The sequence below is a fragment of the Rhyacophila brunnea genome, unplaced genomic scaffold, assembly GCF_057557595.1.
Source record: "Rhyacophila brunnea isolate RB1 unplaced genomic scaffold, BYU_Rbru_1.0 scaffold_19, whole genome shotgun sequence".
Lineage (NCBI taxonomy): Eukaryota > Metazoa > Arthropoda > Insecta > Trichoptera > Rhyacophilidae > Rhyacophila > Rhyacophila brunnea.
Genome location: NW_028232848.1, coordinates 3,633,379 through 3,658,770, shown reverse-complemented (window position 1 = coordinate 3,658,770; position 25,392 = coordinate 3,633,379). Strand labels below are relative to the sequence as shown.

Here is a 25,392-nt window from a genome sequence, read left to right as displayed (position 1 = left end):
GACGTCGATTGGCACTACTGACTATTGGCAGCACTGTTGACTGTAGCAAATAGCAATGTTATCCGTCTACGTACGTCACGTATTCGTAGTTTTTTTTCGACTTTGAGCGATTTGGGGACGGACGGAATCCAAAATGAATATTTTACCAGCAGTGAATGCTGGAAATATCGCTTCAAATGTCTACCCAACCACCTTCGTTCAAAATAACATCAATGTTCATTTATCAAACCAAAGAACACCCGTGAAATCGCCTCCGCGTTCTGCCGCGAAAACGGACGAAGAAAGTAAGAGTTTTCAAGATCACGTACAATAAAATCGTACACTTTGTTCCCAATGGAAGGGTTCTGTGCACCCAAAAATGATACTCATCGATTTTGTTGTTTGTCGCTTTGCAGAGAAACACATGCGTGACCTGACGGTGAAACTGCCGGGCCTGACGAAAATTTTCGATCTGCATCACAAAATTGGCGAAGGGGCGTTTAGCTCTGTATTTTTAGCTTCCCTCAAATGTCATAGCCATTTACCAGAACACCAGAAAAAGCTATTCGCCATAAAGCATTTGGTGCCGACATCACATCCGAACAGAATTTTACAAGAATTGAAATGTTTGAAATACATAGGGTGAGTGTCTTGTTGATTTTGTAATCTATACCACCTACGTCCTTATGTGTTCAGTCGTTTAAACGATAATTAGTTTCGATCGACTTTGTCATTTATGAATTTCTCAGTAAATTAGTCATTGTGCAATATAATAAAAGGCCCATTTGCTCTGAAACAGAGCATAATGGACACACACACTGATTGTTAGCCATTCACTATATTTTTAAATCCAAACATGTCCAAGAAAAAGTCATGTGTGCACATTGAATTGATATATCGATGGGATAGTGGAAACATGTAGGTATATCCCCTTTCTCTTAAATGAAAATTAAGGCGAAATTGGAAACTATTATGTACCTATGTATATAATTAACAGCACAATGCGTTGATGACATTGAGCTTCTTTACAAGTTGCTTGTTGGCGAGTTTAAAAGCGGGCTAGTCAGCTAGTGCGATTGTGATGATGACACACAAAACTTTCCACTCGCTCAGAAGCCAACAAGCTAGCGAGTTGAAACCGTCATTTTTGGTACTATTTTTGACAGAACGTATTAAGTAGTTCGTTTTTTTACCTGGAGATCGCCACCGTCGTTCTACTGCGCAGATGCAGTTCGGCCCATTGCCACTATCGCTCTACTGCGCAGACGCATATCGGCCCACACGCCAGCGTGTAAAGTAAACCGGCTTTCAACTTTTCTCGGTAGATTGTTTACAGTCTGCTTGTTAGCTTGTTCGATGATGACACTGGGCGAGTTTACAAGCAGATTGTAAATTCACCAACAAGCAGCTTGTAAAGTAGCTCAATATCATCGAGCCAAAAGGGCTTGTTTACACGGGCTGAGTACTAATCATTAGTACTCGCTACTCGCACTAATAGCGCCTGTACATGTGCTTGGATTTATTTGCAGCAATAGTGAATATTTTAAACTATCGTGACAATAACTGTTTACACGTCAAAGTGCTGACTGTCTCTCCAATCTCATTCTTCAAGAGTGAGCAAGACGCGATGTTGTCATTTTTATGATACTATTTGACAGGTCGTAAAATTCGGTTAACCTCAAAATGAGTCTACGCAGTGGTGTAGTTGGTTTCTTTTGCCGGCAGGTACGCCACTATCGTTCTACTGTGCAGATCGAAAAAATCCCAACTCGCATGAAAATTCACAAGCTTCTGATCTTTCTTGATGTATGCAATCTTGCGACCTGTCAATATGTGTTTACACATGCATTTTCTTGTAATGGCCGCGATAATACGTATTGTCAGCAGTAAATCCATGCACGTGTAAACAGGGTATTACAGCCCGTTTACACGTGCATGTATTTACTGGTATGTAATTTCAGAATTTTAGATATTATAATAGAAGGGCACTGTTTATCAGATATCTATTAGGCCGAGGATGGCCACACTGCACGCTTCGCGCCTCGCTATGTGATTATTAGTCACCTAGCGTGTCACCCGGCGAACAAACGTGTTGGTTAATTTTATTGTGTCACCTAGTGATTTTGCAAGGTAGAGGAAGTTTTAATAGAAGCAGTTTATAAAAGAGAGTATGTAAAGTTGTTCCTGGGGTGTTATAGAACATCTGAAATGCGTATCATCCTTTTGTAATGTCTCTTAATTAGCCCAACAATAAATCAAATGTTTCCTGGTTCATCCTCAAATAACTAAAAAACTTTTCATCGTATTTCCGAAATTCTTTGTAGAGAAGTTGAAACTCTCTAAGAGTACTTCGAGATGAATTGACATTATGCACAAAACAAGTTCGAAGTAGTAAACTTAAATTCTCTGTGAGAAGTAGCTTTCTCGTTAGTTTTGAGAGTGACAACGTTGTTGACTTGAGCGCTCCCAAATGTTAACTGAATTTGTACCAAGCATGTAGCGTGCAATGTGGCAGTGGTGTTTTTAGTAGACAAGCATAGCACCTAGCTTAGCACTAAGCGAAGCACTTCGGTGTGGCCGAAGCCTTATGGTTTGCTTTAGGCAAAAACTAACCAAAATCATCTGTAATTTGTTAGTTTAATGAAAACTGACAACTGACTGACTGACAAAGTTTAGTGTGCACTATGTATGTCGCAGTGGCGAGGGGTGAAGGTAGGCTGTTCAAGATTCAACATAAATAATGCACACTAAACTTTGTCAGGCATTTGTATTTGTTTTCATTGATCTAAGAATACAATTTGCAGATGGTGCTGGTAAGTTTTTAAAATTCAACTAAACCCTGCCTCAACCAAACCATAATAATTTAGGGATGCTATGGGCGATCCTACAAGAATATTGTACACCTTTTCAGTCATACTCACTTGTTTTCATTGAATTAACAATGCGCATAACAGACAGTGTTAGTTTTTTTAAAATTCATTAAGCCCTGCCTAAACCAAACCATAACCGATAAAAAGTATTCTATGGCTTGGATTAGGAAGGGTTTAATTGAGTTTAAAAAAACTACATGACAAACACAATGAAAACAAAAAGGTTTGACTAACAAAGTGCACTGTGATAGTGCATAACGTCGTTGAAACTAGAAAATTGTGTAACTCCGTTTTAATCGAAAATTGACTTTGAATGCCATCCAGTGGCCGTTGATAATATCTATCCGTCTTGCAAATTTTGTAATTCCAGAAAAATTGTATCATTGTTAAATCATGGATGATTTCACTCCAAAACCATACATTTGTATAGGAAAACATAATGTTTTTTGTCTCTCCTGTAAAGTAGTGTTTTTGGAATTACACAATTTTCTAGTTTTAACGACGATAAATAATTTATGTCTGATCTCCAGAGCCTTCTTTCACCCTTCGCCACTGACATGATATACTAAATTTATCCGTCATTTTTCAACGTCTTTATGGTCCATGACACGGACCTATTGGGTTGGGTTAATGGCTGACTGTGATTCTTCGTAAAAAAGTTCTTTTAAAACAATGTTCACCTGAGTCTGTGTTATGCTGCGTCTTGGAGCGGACATACTAATTTACCTTTTGTTTTATTATTGTGTATAAATGTATTAAGATTTAGTCAACATTTAGTTTACGTCAACAATAGGAAAAATAGAAAAATAATTTTTCTGTTATTGGATTACAGAGGCTGTGAAAATGTGGTGGGAATTGATTTTTGTATGAGAAAGTTTGACACGGTTATATTTGTCATGCCTTATTTACCTCACACAAAGTTTTCTGTAAGTAAACATATTTTTGATTTTGTTTCCGTCACACAATTGCCCTGATTCTGTACTCCATTTTGTTTATGTCATGTTATAGATGTACCAATGTAAATCGTCTGCCGGCCGAATTTGAAACGAACATTGTTTATAACATTCGTATATAATATTATATTTACTCTTTGAAAACAATTCATATTGCGTTTTTTTGATTGATTTATATTATAAATATTTAGGGGACATGGATCAATGATAAATGGGAACATTGTTAAGCAATATAATTACAAGATAAAAAGAACTTTTTATATACAACCTTTTTAAATTTTCTGTTGAATCATATAAACTTGACTTGACTAGCTTAAATGATCAAAAAAATTTGTACTTGATAGAAATAATACTGAAATGTCATATTGATTTCCATTGTAACGCACGTATATATTAATAATTTCATTGCTAGGACCCTAGACCCTAGCAACCAATAATGGTGTCGAAATAACTTTTCATACAAAACAGAATTAACTGAAAATGAATTCAATTCTACTTAAATATGGCTAAAAGTATTAAAAAAAAATGCATTGGCATCGTGTTCTTGATATATTCTAAAAGTTTCAAATGTCTAGCTAGTCGGGAAGTTAGTTAAAAATCGATTGCAAGATTTGTACCGAACAAAGAACCATCGGACAAATAAGAATACGAGCTAAGAAAAACGTTGTAAAAAATATGAGCTTTGATGTATTTTTCAATGAGACGCTCATCGCAGGGCCTAAATTGTGTACACATTGACCGCCTTAAACCATTTTTAAAATGGCCAATTTCGTGATGAAAGTACTAGCGCACGTATCTGCAATAGCATTAGATTTTTGTTCAACATCACGTTAGTGTTGCCAATCAAATGATTCCGTGGAAAATGTATTTTAAATTTTACCATAATTTTACACCAAATAAGCCACAAACTTATACTATAATTTTTATATCTTTGTATTATAATCAGCATATAAAAAAATGGCAAATGTTTCCGGTAGCAGATTTATGTTGGTACATCTATTAATTGTAGCTGTCAGATTTTTTTATTTGACTAAATGTGTTCACTTAGTCAGTGTTCTAATTTCAAAATGATTTTAGTTTTCGGTTTTCCATAGAGAATAGAGATTTTAATAGTACACAATTTAACCATTTACCTATCTGCTTTATTTAAGCCATAACATTAATAATATTAACAATTAAAAATAGAACCTCCTTAATTTTGTTTAAATATTTGACATTGATTTTATGTTGCAGGAATATGTCCTTAAAATGGATGTGATGGAAACAAAAATATATATGAAAAATTTATTACTGGCCTTGCGGAGAGTGCACCAATTCAATATCATCCATAGAGATGTTAAACCTAGTAATTTTCTTTACGACAGAGAAAACAAAAGGTAAGATTTGATTCATAACTAAAATAATTGATAAACATTGTTTCAATGGGCATATATCCTTCTCTCGTGGTGCAGTGTGTAAGGCGCTGGCCTTTCATCCCGGAGCTCCGGGTTCCAATCGGAGTGAAGAGTTCACAGTATGATGCCGCAGATTTTCTAAATTTGTTCAACCAAATTGGCTTTTGGGGTGACCAGCGCATCTATTCTATACACAAAAATGCTTACGGCCGCTACAGCAGCTATCTAGGGTAAGTTTGTATCAAAGTATTAGCACTTATTGTGTAATTGTTACAATAAGTTAGTTGTAACTGGTACAATGATTGCTATGTTTTAACAGCACCTCTCTTGGCTATGCTAAGCTAGCGAGATATACAGTTTTGACTGTTAGACAGCTAACTTATTGTAATTGTTACAATAAATGCTAATACTTCGATACAAACCTACTATAGATAGCTGCCATAGCGGCTGAAAGCAGTCTTGTGTATAAAATAGATGCGCTGGTCACCCCAAAAGCCAATTTTGTTGTATTTAGAAAATCTGCGGCATCTTACTGTGAACTCTTCACTCCGATTGGTCAGAAATTTTATATTAGTTTTTGTTACTTATTACAGTTATCAATTTTGTCTACGTGTTACTCTTTTCTTTACTTTTCACTTAAAGTCATGTAACCTCAGTCTTGGGTAACTGCTCCTTAGAAATTCCCAGTTATAAAAAAATGCTTCACGTCAAGCAGAGGGTCCTAAGATATGCCCATAAGATTTTTCTTGTTGCAACAGACAGAGTAGTTGATATTAATATATTTATTTCAGATTTCTTTTGGTCGATTTTGGACTGGCGCAAAAGATGGACGCGTGGCCGCCGACCCCAAAGAAAGAGGAAGAGGACAATATGGAAATGATCAATAGTACAACTAATTATAGTGTTCCGAGTCAGTCTGATAATTTAGAAGCAACCAATCCACCGTCGGTGTCCAATAACAAGAGAAAATATTGTGAAATAAATGATTCACAGGTTTGCTCTTACTTCTATGCACCAATCAAAATCATATTCTAGTTTAGTGTTGTTACGGCTGTTCATTTGACTTTTAATGGTTTAATTAATTAAATAAGATGAACAGTCTGACAGCAATCGTCAATCACAGTGGCGTAGCTACCTCATCGCAAGAGATTGAGCCCCAGTCGGACAAGTGGCCCTATATCTCAGGCTGATAAATTTCTATTTTATAATATACAGTTTGCAAAAAATATAGATTAGAAATAAATCATATGGAAATCCAAAGGCACACTGAAAGTCGATTTGACACCAATATTTTTTTTTTTACCATGTTCGATCCTAATAAGATCATATGGGTCTCGACAGAGTGGAAGTTTGTATTAACAGTTTGTTTGTTTAGTATTTGTTTTTACGAGAAATGGATGTTGGCAACTTCGCGAGTGAAGAACTACAAGGTTCTAAGTGTTTGTCCTTGACGAAACAAAAGTAACAATGTGGCAGCTTAGAATACTTCTTCATTGTTGAGTTTGTTTTTTCAAGGACGAACACTTAGAACCTTGTAATATTAGGCTCGCGACTTGTCTTGACTGAATTGAAAAACAATATGTGTATTTGCCAGACACAAGATTCAAACCTGGGACCATCGATGTTATAGGCCGACGCTTAAACCACTCGGCCATCATGGGGCCCAATATAGAAGTCATAAATCAGAACTGGCATTTAGTGATAAGCACACTCTTGTCGACACGCCAAAAACTCCTGTCATACTGGTTAGATGTCATTGTATATCATATGAAGAAAGAATAAGATTGGTGGAAATATTTCGACCATGTCCGATCCTAATATAGATCATATGGGCCTCCACAGAGTGGAGGTTTGTATTGACAGATTTTGTTTTTACAAGAAATGGATGTCAGCCACTTGGTCAACCTATTAGGTCCATACTCTGACTCATACACAAATTGAAAAAACAATATGTTTCCAGGATTCGAACCTGGGACCCACGACGCAATAGTAATTAGTAGCAATTAGTGTACATTAATTATCAATTAGAATTATCCCAATGCAGTGTTCCAGCTGTTGAAAGAAGGATACATATTGGGCCCTCCTCCCATGGAGCAACCGAAATCCGACGGAACTGAAACTAAAATTCCAACCACTATCTAGCTAATGTATTTCAATGGCGGCTCGCTGACGGCGAGACTGGAATCTCTCAGTTTCAAAACGGTCGCGAAGAGACGCGACATGCTAGTTGCGCGGTCTCTCATGTTTCCAGTCACTGTAAAATAGTGGTACCAATATCAGTAGATTCGGTGAAAAATCATATTTTCTTACCAAAATTGGTAGCACTGCGTAACAAGCGTCATGCTATAAAAACCATTAACAACCCAAGACGTCAAAAGTAGAAAATAAGCAAAATTGAAATAACCTAATTGTATTCGAGTAAACGCAGCAGCGTCTGGTTGACGGTTTTTGTACAAAACAGCTGATGGTCCAGTTTGACAGTTTGAGGTTATGTGATTATTATTTCAAGTGGGTTTCAGTAGCGCCGTGTGCGAAGCATCACATTGGTCAGTTTATGAGTTCTATCACCAACCAATTCCGTCAGATTTCAGTTGTGCCGTGGGAGGAGGGCCTTAATCTAAAATGTCCTAAATTATGAATGCCATTGTGATTTTCACTTTATATCTTGTAAACGATCCAACAGGCGACTGGTTTCATGTGTACTAGTTGGAAAAGTGACTGGCGTGCTGTAAAATACGCGGTAGCGGTGATTATTTGAACTGCGATATTCATGCCGTTGCGGTTCCAAATTTTGTTGCACGTGACAGCAGATGTGTTTTTCAATCAAAAATGTTGCATCTTCACTGTTCCGTGCTGCATTCAGTTATATCAAATTCAATGTGCTTTAGTCGAGTTGTTGTATGTGCAACCTGGCTAAAAATTACATTGAATTTTTACAAAACCCGATTTGATCAGAGCAAGTTTTGTAATGAAGAGCTAAAAAGAGTTCTCAAATTTACATTGATGGGAGCTTTTGCAGGCGGCCCTCGTTGTCTACTGCGTAATGAACTGGCCTTTCATCCGGGTGCCTGAGTTCGATTCTCGGTGGGGTCAAAATATATTTTTGTGATTTTCTCAAAGCCTGGGTATTTGTGTTTGTTTCTCTTCTATTACTAAATACATCACTGTCATGGGGCTCACAGGGACCCAATATTTTTTAGTTATGTCACTGGTCAATCATAAATAACTATTACATGCAACTATTGTCAGCATGTTGGTGTCTATGTATACCAGCTGCGAGGAACCTTTTCATGTTGGCAGGCCGCGTCAACTCAACTGTAACAAGACCGCAATTAAGAAACATCTATTAAATGCACTTTAAAATATATATTATTTTGTAAAATAATGTACTGAATAACTTGGCTGCTCAAATTCTACATTTTTAATGGCTTGTGAAAGAATCTTTACACACTATGGACACCGTGTAAAGAAAAAGTTTGAAATCTGCTGCTTTATAACATGCGCACGTCGCAAACATAACAAAATAAAATTATCAAGTGTATTGCTATGTCTGTTTTGCTTATTTCAGATTCCCAATAACGACACCGAACCCAATCCAAAGAAACTTCTTCTAGATGGAGGAGCCGTAGTTGGCAATAGTTATCCGTTAAAACCTCTGCAAGATGATCATCCCAAGATATCGCCATCAGGAGTATGTTTTGTATATTTTTCTATAGTATAACTTAATCAAAAATATGTATCACTAATAAATTTAACAGTAGTTTCAATAATTATGGTGGATTATTCGAACCAATATCAGAGGACAGAAAGTTTAATGTAGTGGAATATGGTTGTATGTAAATTGTGCATATTACATTTCACCGTAGTACAGTTCGCCGTGAGCTTTCTTATCGGAAAGAGATGACCGTATACTGTACGGTATATTCATGAATTCAAGAATGAAAACCTAACCTAACTAATAATCCAATATATCGGCTATTTTCATAACCGCATTTTATTTAGATATGAATTTTATTTCAGTACTATACGACCCAAAGAGGTAGGACCACCTTATATTTTACGGCGAATGCAACGTACAAATTTCTGAACACGGATTAGGGCTTGCAATCCTAGGATCCCGAAATCGTTTTACTCTATTTAAATGAATACATTTAGTATGATACTTTTAATTTACCTTTCAGAATTCTTTACAACCCGCCCAGTCACCGGTGATATCGCCCAAGTTAGCGGCAGTAAGACGGCAGGTCTTCGCTGACGATAATGAAAATAGTCATTTAAAAAAATCAGAAGCTGTCAATGTCCGATTAGAAAATAATCTACCGCAAGTACCAATGCCATCTGTGAACAATCTTAATCATTACTACGGGCAGCAATATTACAATGTGTTACATTACAACAGTATGATGAATCCTTATCAACAGTTGACCTATCCCTCGTGCGCGAGCGCACTTGATTTGCAAAAGCTGTCACAATATTACAGTTATTGTAGTGCAGTAAATTATACAAATTTCCTAGCAAACCGTGTATATGAAAATGCTAACGGGATCAACAGTCAAAATAGTGCGTGTAATATGTACAAGCCACAAATAATAAACGATAGCGCTGTACAAAATAATTACATCAATTACAACGCTGCATATAATTGCAGTAATTTTAACGCACCAAGTAACGCGGCGAGCTATCTACCGCCTGTCAGTAATAATTATGCAATGCCAATAAATCGAATTAATAATCAGTCAATTGGCAATGTTGCCGAACCAAAAAAAGCTAGTAATATATCGAAGAAGGTAGAATTGGGAAAGATTGGCGTGCGGTCGTCGGGAAAAACTTGCTCTTGTAAGGGTCGCGCTGTGGTCTGTTCCGTATGTCTGGGAAGGGGCGCGCACAATGCTCCCAGGGCTGGTACCCAAGGATTCCGTCCCCCAGAAGTATTGCTGAAATATGCGGAGCAAACGACAGGTATTATTGCATTATTAATCGAGTTAATTATTTCAAAGACACTACACATTTCTACTGTTAAAGCAAGTATGTTACCGTATTCCTTTCGAAAGTGATCTGTGAAAAGAGTAGTACTTTGGGCGTATTAAAACAGGTTTTTCATTGGAAATAATAATAAAATATTCTCATATTCATAGTTTAGTTAAATAAAAACAAATCAAAATCTTCTGCATAGTATCTTGTTTATTAAAATTAGGTCACCTGTGTGCACTATCTGGCAGCATTACAACTGCCACCAATAATAATTTGTGGTTGACACTATTTTATCTCAAGATATTTTAGTAAAAAGATACCATTTCAGCCAAATTTTAAATCTGTTTTTTTTGTCAAATAACTAAAGGTCCTTTTAGACTGTCAGTTCAGTTGTCTGTTCAGTCTCAATCGATCCACTTTTATCTGAATGCTTCACTCTTTCGACATCTTTGTTATAAGCTGAACATAAGCTATTAATTTTTGATATTTAACTACATGTCATATTGTCTTTGTCGGCTTTTCATAATACGTGACAGAATATTGTAGGAAGCCTCTTTTGTTTGCGTTATGGTACCGGGGATCACCTATTCTTCCATAAGTATAAACTGATACGATAAATCTCAATAAACCCTGTTATAAAATTGTGGTCTTTTAACATTATCGCTTATGTGTTGTTGACCATAGTGTTAAGAAAAATGAGACTTTCATAGACTGGTCTGTTGACACACAATTTTAAGGCTATACCTCAGTTGAGGCATGGTCTAAAAAGATCGTGGCTAAACGATGCGTGGATTGCGGTCACGGGTGCAAATGACGCATGTCGACCGAAATATAATTTGTCATATAAATCCAACATGCGTCCATTTAATGTTCCATTTATTGTTAGAATTTTCTATTAGAAACAATAATAATATATTCATTGACATGTTTTCTTTTTATAAAGTAAATGGGTAACGTTTTTAGTCATCTTTACACAATTTAAGAATTAATACTCCCGTCACCATCACGAAACAAATTGACGTTCGCTCTCAGACTGGCAGCGAGTCCAAAATTTCGTCGCGCCTACAGTTGAAAATTATTTGCCGTTTCACTGAAGTATCGCCTTAAACCTATTTAGTTACAGCTGTTTTAGTTTCATATAAGTTTTACTGACAATTATACTGGGACTGAACTGACCGTCTTAAAGGACCTTTAAAAATGATTCTCATACACACTCAGTTGTTTTTTTTTGACAAAGCTGAAGGATTTACTAACAAGACTGTATACACAATGCGGCAATATCGTTTGATGTTTTTGCTATTTACATTCAATATAACAATGTTTTAATATTTATTTACAGCTGTGGATCTTTGGGCCAGTGGCGTAATTCTGCTGTCGGTTGTGTCGGGTTGTTATCCATTCTTCCGCGCGCCAGACGATCTCACTGCCTTAGCTGAAATGATCACCGTCTTTGGAAGTCGGCGTCTCAAAGATGTGGCTAATATTTTAGGTAGGTTAATACTAACAATATAATGTATAGTAAGTCCCGTTTACATGATTCACTTTTGACGATCATCGCGGTGGAATCATCCCCAGTGACCTGTGTAAATGCACATTCATTCATCAACTTGTCATCGTAAGGGTTCATCCGGAATCAAAAGTGAATGACATTCAACTGGTTTTACTTTTTGATCATTTTTTGATCTCTCCGTATGATTCAAAAAATGCTGAGCATGCGCACGCACACCGCTACCTATGCCACGCATGCGCCCCTAAGTACTGTCATCATATTCCCCATGATATTACATTGTATTATCCATGGTTTTCGACACCTCTTTTTCCTATTGCTCTCGATGAAATTTGTGCATTCATATAATAAACAATTACAAATTGTGTGAATTCCAACCTGCATCGCAATTTCATTTAACGCCATTTTGGAATGAATTCATTATTTCACTTTCGGTGACAAGTATAAACAAAAAGTGAATGCATGCATTCAATTCATTGCGGATAATGATCTCCAGTGACTTGTCTAACTGAGCCATAACCCAGTAGTCCCAGTCAAAGGCACAGTAAATTTATCTTTTTTCATTTATTGAATTAGTATATTATGTTCAATATATACAATGCCATCTGTTGTCACACAAGAAATTAATGATCCATTAATACAAAATAGTTATACTAAATAGAATTCCGAAAATGTCACAGATAGATGTCAGTAATAATAAATACTGCATAGAGACCTAAGACTATAGATACATCTAGACGCCACCCATTGCATTGCTGAATGAAGCTGCGTGCGTTTGGTTTGTGGGCGAGCGAACCCATTCGTATTCAAATGTTCGAGACCATAGACTATTTCGCTAGTGCTCGCCCAAAGTGCTCGCACCTGACGCTCAGAATTAAAATATAATTTTTACGTTATATAGTATTTTTAAGCGGTCAAAATGCAACCATTAGGCAAAAATATTCATAATTTAAGTTATTTTAAAGAAACACGGTCACTTGATATTAAAATATATAATAATATACAAATAAATTATCACGAACATGTATCAACTTACCTATGAAACGTAATACCATCTTCTTGCTTATCAGAACGGCTACCACATTTTAATACAACACAGAACCATTTTTTCTACTTAATTAACTAAAAATATTTACCACTGACTTTATGTTTAACACAAAAATAGCTATTTTAGCAACACGGTTATCGACGCATAATTAAGCAATAAGGTAAGATTTGGCGGCTACACCGAGCAAACCATCTCCCAAATCTGTAAACCTTTTATCTTACTCTTAGCGCGTGTCGCAGAGATTATAAGGGTGTCGAATACTTTCTCACTCGCACTTATGCATCGTTTTTGTTCAGACCTTGATAGAGACACTTGAACAAGAAACTATAGACCAACGTTTTCAAGTCTTCTACATCACAGCACTGCATGCGCTGACACTTACATCATGTGGTTTTTGTGGGCTGATACTATTACGTTACATGCTTTTTGCGTGTTGACTTGTCATGGCAGATGCTCTATCTCTGGCACTATTGAGAGGAATTAAAAGCATTCTTTTCTGTTTCTTCTCTTCACAATATTTCTTCATTCAAAATAATGCCCTTCGCCTGCTTCCACAAAGGTTTAGGCATTTTGATGTCAATAAAATTCCACACGATATCGAACACGCTGAGTTATGGGCGTGGGGAATGTAGTAGCGGGGAAAGTAATTGTGGAGAGCGGGTTTTAGTTTTAAAAACAACCTTAATATAATCGTGCACTGTTTTCATTTTAACTTTGTTGTTACTTTGAACCTTCGAACAGTACAGTCCAGATTGTATATGTCCATGTAACTGTCAAAGATGTGGCTGTGGAACAGTTTATTTTACAACGTAACAATTGTACATAATATTAACAGGTTCGCTGCCATATATATAATATAGAATTGAGACCATGTGCCAATCCACGAAAACGTAAAAATTAGGTCATGGTAGACGAAACTAACAATGACTATATTCATAATATTTTTTATTAGTCGTGAACATGTAAATATGTAAGTATAGCCGTCCGGCACCATGAACATGAACTGTATTTGTTATATATAAGTTATGTTATAAATAACAAGTCGTAAATTATAAATTTTTTCATAGTACCTACACATTGAAAACATTCTAGTGGGTCCTTGTAAAATGCTCCAAAATATTACGTTATGCAGTTTTGTTTTTCTGGGTTTTTTTATCGCCTGATCTCGAAATTTATTGGTTCCCTAATGGCTTTTATGGGATTTGGTACTCACCATGTTATGAAAACTTCAAATTTTTAAAATTTCAAAGCAATCCATTTGAGTAACACTAATATGAAGACCAATTATAATTTTCTTTGAACAGTGGCGTGCTTGATTAAAAAACTTTTAATCTTTATAAAATCATACTGAAAAATATTCTAAATAACCTAATGCTGCCACTGCTGAACATGTGATAGGTGATAATGATAAGTGCAGGTAGGTAGGACCTTATAAAACACGGGTGCTGAAAAAATCTAATTATGATGCAAAATAAAAACCAACTAGCGAAAAATATCGGTAACGTATTCAACTATGATGCCAGATAAGAAATAAACCACTCAATGGTAGTGCCAGTGAAAGAATGACATCTTTGTGATTACTATACAGGCGGCTCCGATCGAATATGAGAGGCCATGCGGCTCCGGTAGGAGCCGCCGGCAGCGATCCTGTTAATACTATCGACTGAGGGTACTTGATAGAATTTGAATTGAAATTCTAATGGATTTAAGTTTTGTACTATTCGGCATCTTCCGGCACTATGTGCACTCGTCAATGGTAAATACACACTGACAACGAATACAGTTCATTCTATCTTATATAATAAATTAATACAATAAAATAGGTAAAAACATTATTAACTACGTACATAATATTAAGTCAAGGATCAAGTATAAAAGTAAAAAAATATGAATAGTCAGTGTTTGTAAACAACCCCTCCATAATAGATAATTAGATATTTAATCACTAATAATATATCCAATAGGCATATAAATCGTCATTGCTGGGAAAGCAATGGCACTGGGTAACGTATTGGGAATTTAATGAAGTTAACTGATGAGAAATCGTCGCTGTAGGATTGTTTTGTCAAATAGACCAAATGTCAAATGTTCAGGAGACGAAAAACAAATTTGATTATCCTATATTTAACCCGGCACCTGCCTCAAAAATCGTATGACGCACCATAACTACGCATGAATTTCATTATCGTCTTTGTTCTATACTAAAAAAAGCAATAAAAAATATGTCACAGCTCCAGTCGAGAACCCAAAGCCATTAAGATAATTTCGACACACTAAAAAACCGTAATAAATCAGTTATAATATCAGAAACACTCGAACAAACGAATGCTATCCAAATTTGAAAGAACTTACCGAAGTCGCCATTTTGTAGCAAATAGTTAGAGCTCTGCGCGGTGTGTAATATTTCGACACTTGTGCATACGTTCCCACGAATCGAGCGTTACTAATTTTCAAGTGCATATCGATAAATCACATATTAATGTCTTCGGGTTGAGTCGTAAACAAATATAAAGGGGACCCTTTTAATATATTTAAACTACACAAACACTTCACTTATTGAATATTATTGATAAATTAACACGAACTCACATATTAAAAAAAAAAACAAATACAATAATAAACCTATTTTAAAATTCTTTAGATGTGTGATATATTTTAAAGCAAGGTGACAGACATAACGCAACATCACACGTTGGGCACATATAGCGAGAGAGTTTTGTTTTTTTCGGATTTTTTTTAGAATTCCCGCATACGAAACATCTTCTTCTAGGCTTATCGGTATTTTGTGTCGGTAAAATGTATTCTGGCAAATGTCCCGTTGCACTTTTGGGCAATAATCGTACGGGATTATCGCTAGTTGACGCTGTCGGCTTTGGCAGGGGTGCATTTGAAATTCTCACACAATATTTGTCCACTAGTTGTTTTATTACACAGAGTTGAAAATCGCCCAATGTTTTTTTGTCAGATTTAATAAATTTATATAAATAAAAAGCATTTAATAAATATAAGTCGATCATGTGGAATGCGACCTTTTTATACCACTTGATCGATTTTCTCATACACGACAAGTTGCTAAGCATCATGTCGGACTTATCTACCGTACCCATATTTTTGTTATAATCTATAACACATTTTGGTTTTTCAATGTTTTCGCCAGTTCTATTGTTCACTTTTCCCGTTGGTCCAAATGATGCATCGTGGAGGGTGGATAGCATGTGAACATCCCTCCTATCGTGCCATTTCAGAGCCAAAAGTGGACTATTGTACTTAGCCTCGGTATCTCCCTTTTTCAGTTTGCTGAACTCTGGCATATCTTTACGATTTTTTCTCACTGTACCGCAAGCATTCGTTTTGTGAGAGTGAAGGTATTTAAAGAGCGCCGGACTCGAATACCAGTTATCACACCATAAGGTGTGACCTTTCCCGATATAGTCTTTCATTAGCGTTGTCACTAACGCACCGGAAATACCGAGATTTTCATTGTCTTGTATGTCAGTCCCTTCCCCACAATAAATTATAAAGTCAATAATATATCCTGTCATTACGTCACACATCACAAACATTTTTATTCCAAATCGATGTCTTTTGGAAGGAATGAATTGTTTAAAAATTAATCTACCCTTAAACACGATTATGCTCTCATCTATGCAAAGATTCTGATACGGTATCATCGTTTCCCTAAAAATTGTTCTTGTGTGTTCTAACAGTAATCTAATTTTAGCTAGTCTATCATTTGAGGCGGTCACACTAGGATCAGAAAAATGAAGCATTTGTAAAATAAGTTGGTATCGATTTCTAGCCATTATTTTCCCAAAAATGTCTGCATGCAGGTAAGGATCGGTACTCCAATGTTCCTCTATCGACGTGTGCTTATTTCGAGTCATCAGCATTGATACGGCAAAAAATGTATACAACTCCGGCACTGACGTGTCTGTCCAATTGTGTGACCGCGATTTCGGTCCGAGGTCTCCCGCACTGTACGAATGGTTAAAAAATGTATTCGTTTGGTTCACTATTTCCGACATTATATTTTTATTCAAAAAATGTTCAAAGAAAAGACATTCGGGAGAGGATTCGTCCAAGTCGTTCGATGTCACGCCAGATCGACAATCATTGAATTCGTGAACTATTGGAATATACGGACCAGTTCTCCATGACCGCAAAAATTCAATTGGCTCGTCAGAGTCCGTATCGTCAACATCATGATCAGTCTCATGTTGTTCCAATTCCTCTTCCGACATGTCATAATCTGAGTCCAATTCCTCATTAGTACGCACATTTTCTTCCTCCATATTTACGCACTATAAAACTATGAAATGTTTTTAAAATGTTTAACTACAGTATTAAGAAACGCCAAATCACAGAAACCATTAAACTCACACACCATAGTTATTGATATCAGTATTAATTTTCACATTCACTAAAATGGGACACGGTAGACAGTACAAAAAGTATTTTAAAAATCGCGATAAAATAAAATCATACGTTCAATAGTTAATCATGCCAGTTTTAATGTGATATGTACACCAGACAGCAAAAAAAGTATTTATCAACGATTGCGGTAAATATTCAACTTGTATGCGATAAATACAATCCCGCGCAATGGCCCGCTCGGTTGAAAGTCTGTCGTATACTGCGCAGACGCGGCGCGCAGTTCAAACTGATTTCTGTCGACCGGCAAAACTTGGCCGTACGAATTGGTTCGAAACTTTGGTGATTATTTTATATTTAGAACCAATGCTTTTAAAATATGTCATAGGTGGCAGGAGAAGGACAAATCAGGCCAAATTTACGTGAAAAAATCAGTCCCGTATGATAAATATGGACGCGGTGGCATCGATTTATACACATGCGCATTGCGAATTTGGCCGATTTGTACAAGGTGTGTGACATCGGCGCCGGCCGGGTTAAATACATGAAGGTATTTAAATTGTTGTTTTTACAGCATATGAATGCTGTTTTCATTACAAAGCAATTTAAAGAAAAGGATGGTTCTGGTCCATTTAGATACAAAAAATCATTCTACATTCAAAGCTTGATTTCGACAAAAACGGATATTCGACAAACCAATCCTATAGCGACGAAATGTCAATGAAAATCATACATTTGACATTGAAAAAGTTGCAAAATTACAAAATTAAAACGATTCTCTTAATATTCAATTAACCTTGAACATATTAATATCCTAGTACAGGGATGGCGAACCTATGGCACGCGAGATGATTTTGCATGGCACGCGAATGTTTCATTTTGAAGAGAAAAGAAATATTACTATTTTATATATATTTAAAAATGTTTTTTTTTATAAAGTTTTATAAATAAATATTATTATACATAAGTAGATATATAATATTAAAAAATAATGACGACATAGCCATGCGTATTTTCTTCGGTTTTTCATATGTTTAGGTACCAATTGATGCGCAGACGGAAACGACGAAATTCATGCATAAATAATGACAAATCGCATTGTATAAAAAATTGCAGGCAAATCATTTTAAAGAATAATCAATACGTTTAATGTAAATATACGATTGCCATTCCCGGTCCTTAGGATCGGGAATAAACATAAATATAATGCTTACAATTGTAATTTTTAAACCTTTTTAATAAAAAAAAAATTTTCGCCGTAAAAAAACTGCTTGGCATGTCGGTCAGTTGTAAAATATTATTTGGTTCATTTAATCTATTTTAATCATTTCCAGTCATTCCGTTACACTAATCTTCTTTTATTTTTAACAGGTCGGCATTTGATGTGCAGCTATTCAAAGCGGCCGCTGGACATCCGAAAGCTGTGTTCGCATCTTCGATATCGCGCCCTCAAAACTAACAATCCCGGAAACAAAGATTTGCCAGGATCAAACGTACTGGTGTCTCCCGCCCTTGACGTTCACAATGCGTACCTCTACCCAAATAATCCGTACGTAAACACGGATATGATGCAAGCTGGATTTAGCCATATGCCAATGACCAATTGTAAGCAGATGAAAACCAATGATGCCAACGTTAGAAATAAATACATGAACGCTTTACCGAGTCAGACAAATAGCAGGGCCGCCGCTAAGGTGTATCTGAAAGGGAATGCCCCCTCTGTGAAGACTGAGCTAGTGTACGGTAGGCCGGCTAAAAAATCGAAGAACTGCTTGGATTGTGCCTTGCCTCTCAACTCTTGCGTTTGTGCCTTCGATGACATACATTTAAAAACTATGGTAAGAAATTACATTTCTTTGTTTATATAAACTATGCTAGTACAAAATTGGGCTAGTATGCCATCCTCCGCCCAAATTTCAGTCAGTAAACAATTTCATTTAAGATTTTTCAATTTATGTACATATTGTATTTTTGGATCTACTTGAGGCATCTGATATTATTCTTCCTCGACATTCGTCCAAAGTCCAATTAACTTCAAAAAGTCTTCAGCTTGTGCCCACATAAAGGTGATGATAATTATAATAATTGAGTAGTGAAAAGTAGCGTTATACTGAAATTTCTGTTTTGAGATAATAACGCCTAGAGCTAAACGTGGTGCGCATTACCACCGAGATTAAATAATAATTTTTGGCTAATACTACACAATTTTAATGTATGGTGCTTCATTTGAACTGATTTACCCAAAACTAGTATTGTTCTGATAATGCTCTTTTTCCGGAGAAAGACTTGATTGTTAACAAATAATATGTAGGTACTGGGCCTGCCAATTGGCTTCCGACTGTCCGGTCTGGCATCCAAGATTCCCCTCAGCAGTTGAGCACTGTCCATTCTTGCTGCCTGCCCATTGGAGTGTACCAAGTTTAACAAATGCGGAGATATTTATTGCTGTTAGACGTAGTAGAGCTCCAGGTTTTGCCAATGTATCATTCTTCTCCTAACATGAGCCCATATATCTTACACAGCACCTTGTTCTCGAATATATCGAGTGCACATTCATCGGCCTTGATGAGATTCCAATACTCCGACCTGTAGGTCAGTATCGATTGAATCAGCGTCTTGTACATCAGAAATTTTGTACGACAGGATGTGAGACTTTACCTGAATTTGTATACCAAATTCACGGATCAAATTAACTTGTTTTGAATCTAGAGGAGACGTGGGCAAATGCTTCTCTTCGTTGGGCTAAGTGCGGCTCCCAATATCTCTTGATAAAAATATAGGTATTTTCTTTTCCCATTATACTTGTATTTTCGCGAGTTTTCCTTTCTAAATGTTGGAAGTGACAAGATGCACGTATATGAATGCAACTATCAAAAACATTATTTTGTGTTTTCTTTCTCATTTTTTATTTTTTTATACAGTCGCACTCAGTTATTATGATCACGGATATAGCGAGATCTCTGTAACGAAGAAACATTCGTTGACATTTTAGTTTATGATTTTCTCCATACATTTATTTACTTTTATAAAAAGCTACTCATCCGTTATACCGAGCTAAAATATGGTCAAAAATTTTCTTAAAATTGTTAATGTGTCGATCGTTTAAAAACATTTCGACCCTAAGCAATAAAATCTGACTGTGTCTATTCTAATTGTGTATTTTTTTTCGACTTTTTGTGTTCGTGACCGCTCATTTAAAAATATCTATTCTCTGATATAACGAGTAACGCTTATAACAAGCAAAATCAGTCGTTCCCATCTTCCTCGTAATAACCAAGTTCAACTGTATATGAAATTTCAGAATGTAGCTCTCGTTGACCTCATGTAGGGGAAGGTATGCTATATCGTACCACTTCGTACTTAACTCCCTTTATTTATTGATTGAAAAGAGTCTGGAAAGTGAAAGAGGATTTAAATGAAAGTTTATCAAATTTCAGATAATATTTTATTAAAAAAAAAACTTTTTAATAACTGGAACATATTAAAATATCAAGTTTCATTTGGTCCCATTTCATTATTTTTGATTGCCGAAATTGCTGCTTGTAAATCTGTATTAGTCTATTGGTAGTATTTTCTTGTCGATCTCAACTGAAATGATAACATAAAAACAGTTTTGTTATCAGACTAATGGTTTTATTGTGGTAAGGTAAATCATACTGGTACGACTTACCAAACCATGGGTGGTCCGATTTATCCAACTCTTGAGTTTTGTAGAATTATTATCACCAAAACATAACCTATATATTTAAAACATTTTTACCGTGACTCAATATTAAACTGTATGAACATGTTAGCAAAACTTTGTTTGAGAAAAAATTAAAAGACTTACCTTCACCCACGAAATTACCTTCCGTAAGATCCGAAAAAGTTTGATGAAGAATGCAAAAAAGCGAAATTACTCAATAACAAACGCACGCGTGCTTTGAACATAAATAAAACATGACAGGTCAACTATGAAGTTGGCTACGCTTTGCTGAATGTTGCTAGTCTTAAAAAGTGTTGGCTAGTTTTAGAGATTTTGAGGTGGTACGATTTATCCAACGGTACGATATAGCATACTTTCCCCTATGCCCATTCCTGATCTAGAGCATGGAGCTAATGACTTATATCTATTATTTTCCATAAGAAGTTCAACTAAATGCCAATTTCGCATACCATTTGTTATGATATATTATGTCAAAATTAGTTGGCCAATATCACATTTTCACTAATTCAAACTAACTGAATTACTATTCTTTACCTGTGCAGGATAAATCAATATCGATGTCTTCAATGGGCGGCGGGGCTAACGGATTCTGCGGTTTCCCCGAAGAAGCCTTCGACCTCCTGGAGAGATTGCTGGACCTAAACCCTCACACCAGAATAACCGCCTCCGAGGCCTTGAGCCACCCCTTCTTGGCCAACTTGTGACGAATACTCCACCCCCACTCTTTGTTTTCTAGTTACCAATTTTCTATTCATTCGTCTTTCATTTTAAGTAGTTGTTAACTTATGTCATGATGTAGGATATTGCATGTTGCCAAAGTATAGTAAAATAGTTATATTATTTTGTTCGAGTGTCCTCCGATGATATTACGTATTTTTATTGTGGTATTTTATTGATATGTCAACACCTTTGTTAGTAAGTATTTTAGGCTTGTTTCAATTTCAATATACGTACAGTTGGCTATCGATTTACTTTAGTGGATGGGGAAAATCGATTTCCTACTTAATCTGACAATGAATATATTCAAAACTATGTAATTATCATAATAATTTTAAAATAATTCTTTGCATGGGTTGAACGTTTACAGATTTACAATAACAGGGGTAAAAAATGAGTCGTCTGTAAAAATACTTCACTTAGCACTATAGCTGGACAATTGCTCACGTGAATAAATTCACAAGCTTATTAAAAAAACTAATACCTACTAGTATCGACCGCTTTGTTTTGTGACAAATAACATTTCACAATACTAGTGTTTCCCTTATAATTTATAATATTTTTCGAGCATAGTACATACAGCCAACTAAATTAACTACGCAGGCGGATTTAAAAAAAAAATCTTTTCCTGAATAATGCAGCAACCATAAAGTAAACAAAAATGGTGAAAGAAATTCTGGACTTGGTTTTTACTTTAGTTTGCTATAAATTTTCTGAGAACCCCTAACACCCTAACGAACACAATATTAAAGTATTTTTCATTTTTCCCTCGATGACCCGCTCTACATAACCGTTATGTGAACATATACATACGCGGGTGGGCGGCCTTTGTAGTCTAGTGCATATGGCGCCAGCCTTTCATCCATGGGCTCCTGGTTCGATTCCCAGTGAGGTGAGGTTTTTTCAAAGTCTGAGTGTTTGTGATTGTTTCACTTCTATTATAAACTACACTACTGTCATTGGACCTCATGGCCTTTTGTAGTATTAAAAAAAAAGGATATATAAAGAAAATATGCCGTATACCTACCCTTCAAAAGTGTGCCGGTTGTGTCCGAGGAGCAGCTTCCCAACACTTTGTACTAGAGTGTGCATTATTCCGATTTAATCTGCTATCTTTTGCACTAGTCAGAGGGGCCCGTAAGACGACGCATGCTTTTTGAAAATGGATAAATTTTCTCTACGCAAACCTCAGTTGACTCGAAAAGTTCATGACAATCATTGTGAATTTAATCATGAATTTTGTAGTGCGAAATCAGTGATTACAATGAAAGGATTTTTTCACCATTTTTCATCACGAACCCGGTGAATTGAGAGTCAATTATTCTAGTTTCAAATATTTCTCGACAACGAATTGGACACTGCATGACGGCAATTTTTTTTTCTTACTGTGCTCAATAAACTAGTTACAACTATGCAGTAGTTTTTAATAATATTTCGACACAATTTTTTATAAATGAAATTAATTGTAAAATGCTGACGTTATGTATGTAGTATATCTATAGACTTAATTTTGAGAAAAAATTCATACAGTAAAACCTCGTTAGTAAGAACACTGATAATTCGAAATTCGCCGTAATTCGAAATTTCCCGAAAAAAAAGTCCCTTGAACATTATTTTCATATAAAACCATACCTTTAATTCGAAATGATTTCAGAGTCCCTGGCATTTAAAAATATTCAATAAATCGTAATAAAGTACACTATTTCATGAGCCAGTCATTGAAAATTGTGACAGACTTTTCTTAAAACATCAAAAATTACTTATTTTATGATGGTAATAAAAATAATCCTGACATTTTATGACCCAATTCGGTAGGCACATCTATGATCAGAAACAAAATTAATGAAAATGAAAATTTTTATTTATCAAAATTTTTATATTTCCCCCCCATACATTTCGTAATTCGTAATTCGAATTTTTTTCGATTTTCGGTCCCATGGAATTTGTATTAACGAGGTTTTACTGTACTACATTGCTATATCTGCATAATATCCTGTTCTAATACAAACTTTATAGCGCTTCCAGAATGATTATAATATGGTTGAATTGGCAACTATGGATGGTAGCGTTGTATGTTTAAAAGTAGTTAAACTGAAAAAAGATTCCTGTGGCTACCGATTAAATTACCCGCAAGTCATTTCGTAGTCCTGATTAAGTTCATACTTGTCCACGCTCCAAAGCATGTTAGTCTCCACAGAGTGGTGGTTATAAACAGTTTTTTTTAGGAATGGTTGTTAGCCATTCGCCTGACTCATTGTTTCCTTGCACTGGATCAAACAGACATTGAAACATGACATACATTTATTTTGTCCAACCGTGACCTATGGACGGCTTCTCAAATAAAAACACATTGGATTGCGGAAATAGCCATTTAAATTGTAATTAACTTTTTAAGTGAGTAACCAAGGCAAGACATCAAACTATGCCCTAAATATGAATTTTTTTCTGTCTAGTCAGTAATTTAACCATACTGAAATCATTCTGGAATCACTATGAAATGTTGTAATACGAACGATCCTCTATAGTTGATGGGTCAAATTCTCTGGTTCTATTGTAAAACAAAAAAAATCTTCAAGCATTTACGATTATTTGTAGTAAATTAAAATCTTTGAAACATTTTTATTGATTATTGTAAAATGTAAGATTTAATTGATCAAAAATCATTTTGATTGGTACCTCAGTGAGAGTAAGGTATAAGGTATCTTATGCACAAGAAGAGGTGGGGGTAATTTAAATATTTTTTGACCACTGGCGAAGAGTGCCCGAGAGATGGAGGTAGAGCAATGGGTAACCGAAAAAAAGTGCTCAACAGTCATACTTGTGGAACTTTTCATCTTTAATATTTTACTGATAAACATAAAAAAGGCAATATTTTAGTTTTATCTGATCAGTAATGGGATCGAGCCTAGACCCACAGCTTTATACACCGCCGTTCTACCAACGCGGCCAAAATGAGTGTTGTAAAAATATTCACACTAACACGAATAACATTGTAGACATACCAATTATCAAAAAGATTAAATTATTGCTGTAGGTAGATTATTATTCACATACCTTACTTTTCTTTTCAGACATACAGTTTTATTTTCCTGCGTATGCCATGAGATTGTGAAAAAACGCTTAGCTCACAACATATATATTTTTGTATATTATTTGTGATGTCATCGGAGTGTTTGTTTAGATTTTGTATGTGGAGTAGGCTGCAATATTCGTGGGGTTTCTATGATTCCTAAAGATGTCACTGCCTAATTTAAATATTAGTTTTTTCAAATCAATTTTAGTGCTTAACACTCCCGTTACTGTAATGTCACCTGAGGTTACGCAGCCCACTAAACTTCTAATATTTCAGTTAATATGCACTTCGTCAACTTCATATTTCAGCTCTTCCTATAGTAATCGATATTAGATCTAATTAAAACATTATAATTTTCAAAATCGATAGTATTATCCAGTAAATACATAATATGTATTTTTATCTGTTAATTATATTATAATTGACAGATATCTGTCAGATTTCATTTACCTGTCATAAACTATAAATGCACATTGCAAACAGAGCGTTGTATGTATATGCGAAAAAAGACACATACTCAATTGTGAGAAAAAGATTTGAACGTAAGCTGTGCGATCAAGATATGTAGTATGAAGTCTTGTAAGCTATATGGATGTATTGAAATACTCATGAATTATGCCTTTATGATCATTTTATAGATACAATAATGATGATGATACCTTATGACTTATTTATGTTGTCAAAATAGGCATTTTTCTTTTACCTACTTTAATATTGTCGTAATATGTACAGTAACCCAAGGTGACATCATCGTAACGGACGGAATTTATTAGCATCGTAAAGCGTAGGTTAATAAATTCTCG

At 35.5% G+C, this 25,392-nt stretch overlaps 1 protein-coding gene across 1 annotated transcript; it reads left to right on the top strand.

Moving 5' to 3' along the window:
• On the top strand, nt 1–24,071 carry LOC147072654 (cell division cycle 7-related protein kinase-like). The gene is made up of 10 exons (XM_085946123.1): nt 1–284; nt 396–621; nt 3,682–3,775; nt 5,036–5,178; nt 5,988–6,189; nt 8,765–8,887; nt 9,378–10,155; nt 11,507–11,656; nt 18,465–18,931; nt 21,342–24,071. Exons 1-10 carry the CDS (start codon nt 134–136, stop codon nt 21,501–21,503), a joined length of 2,496 nt encoding a protein of 831 aa, XP_085802249.1. The 5' UTR covers nt 1–133; the 3' UTR covers nt 21,504–24,071.
• Nucleotides 24,072–25,392: the final 1,321 nt, after the last annotated feature.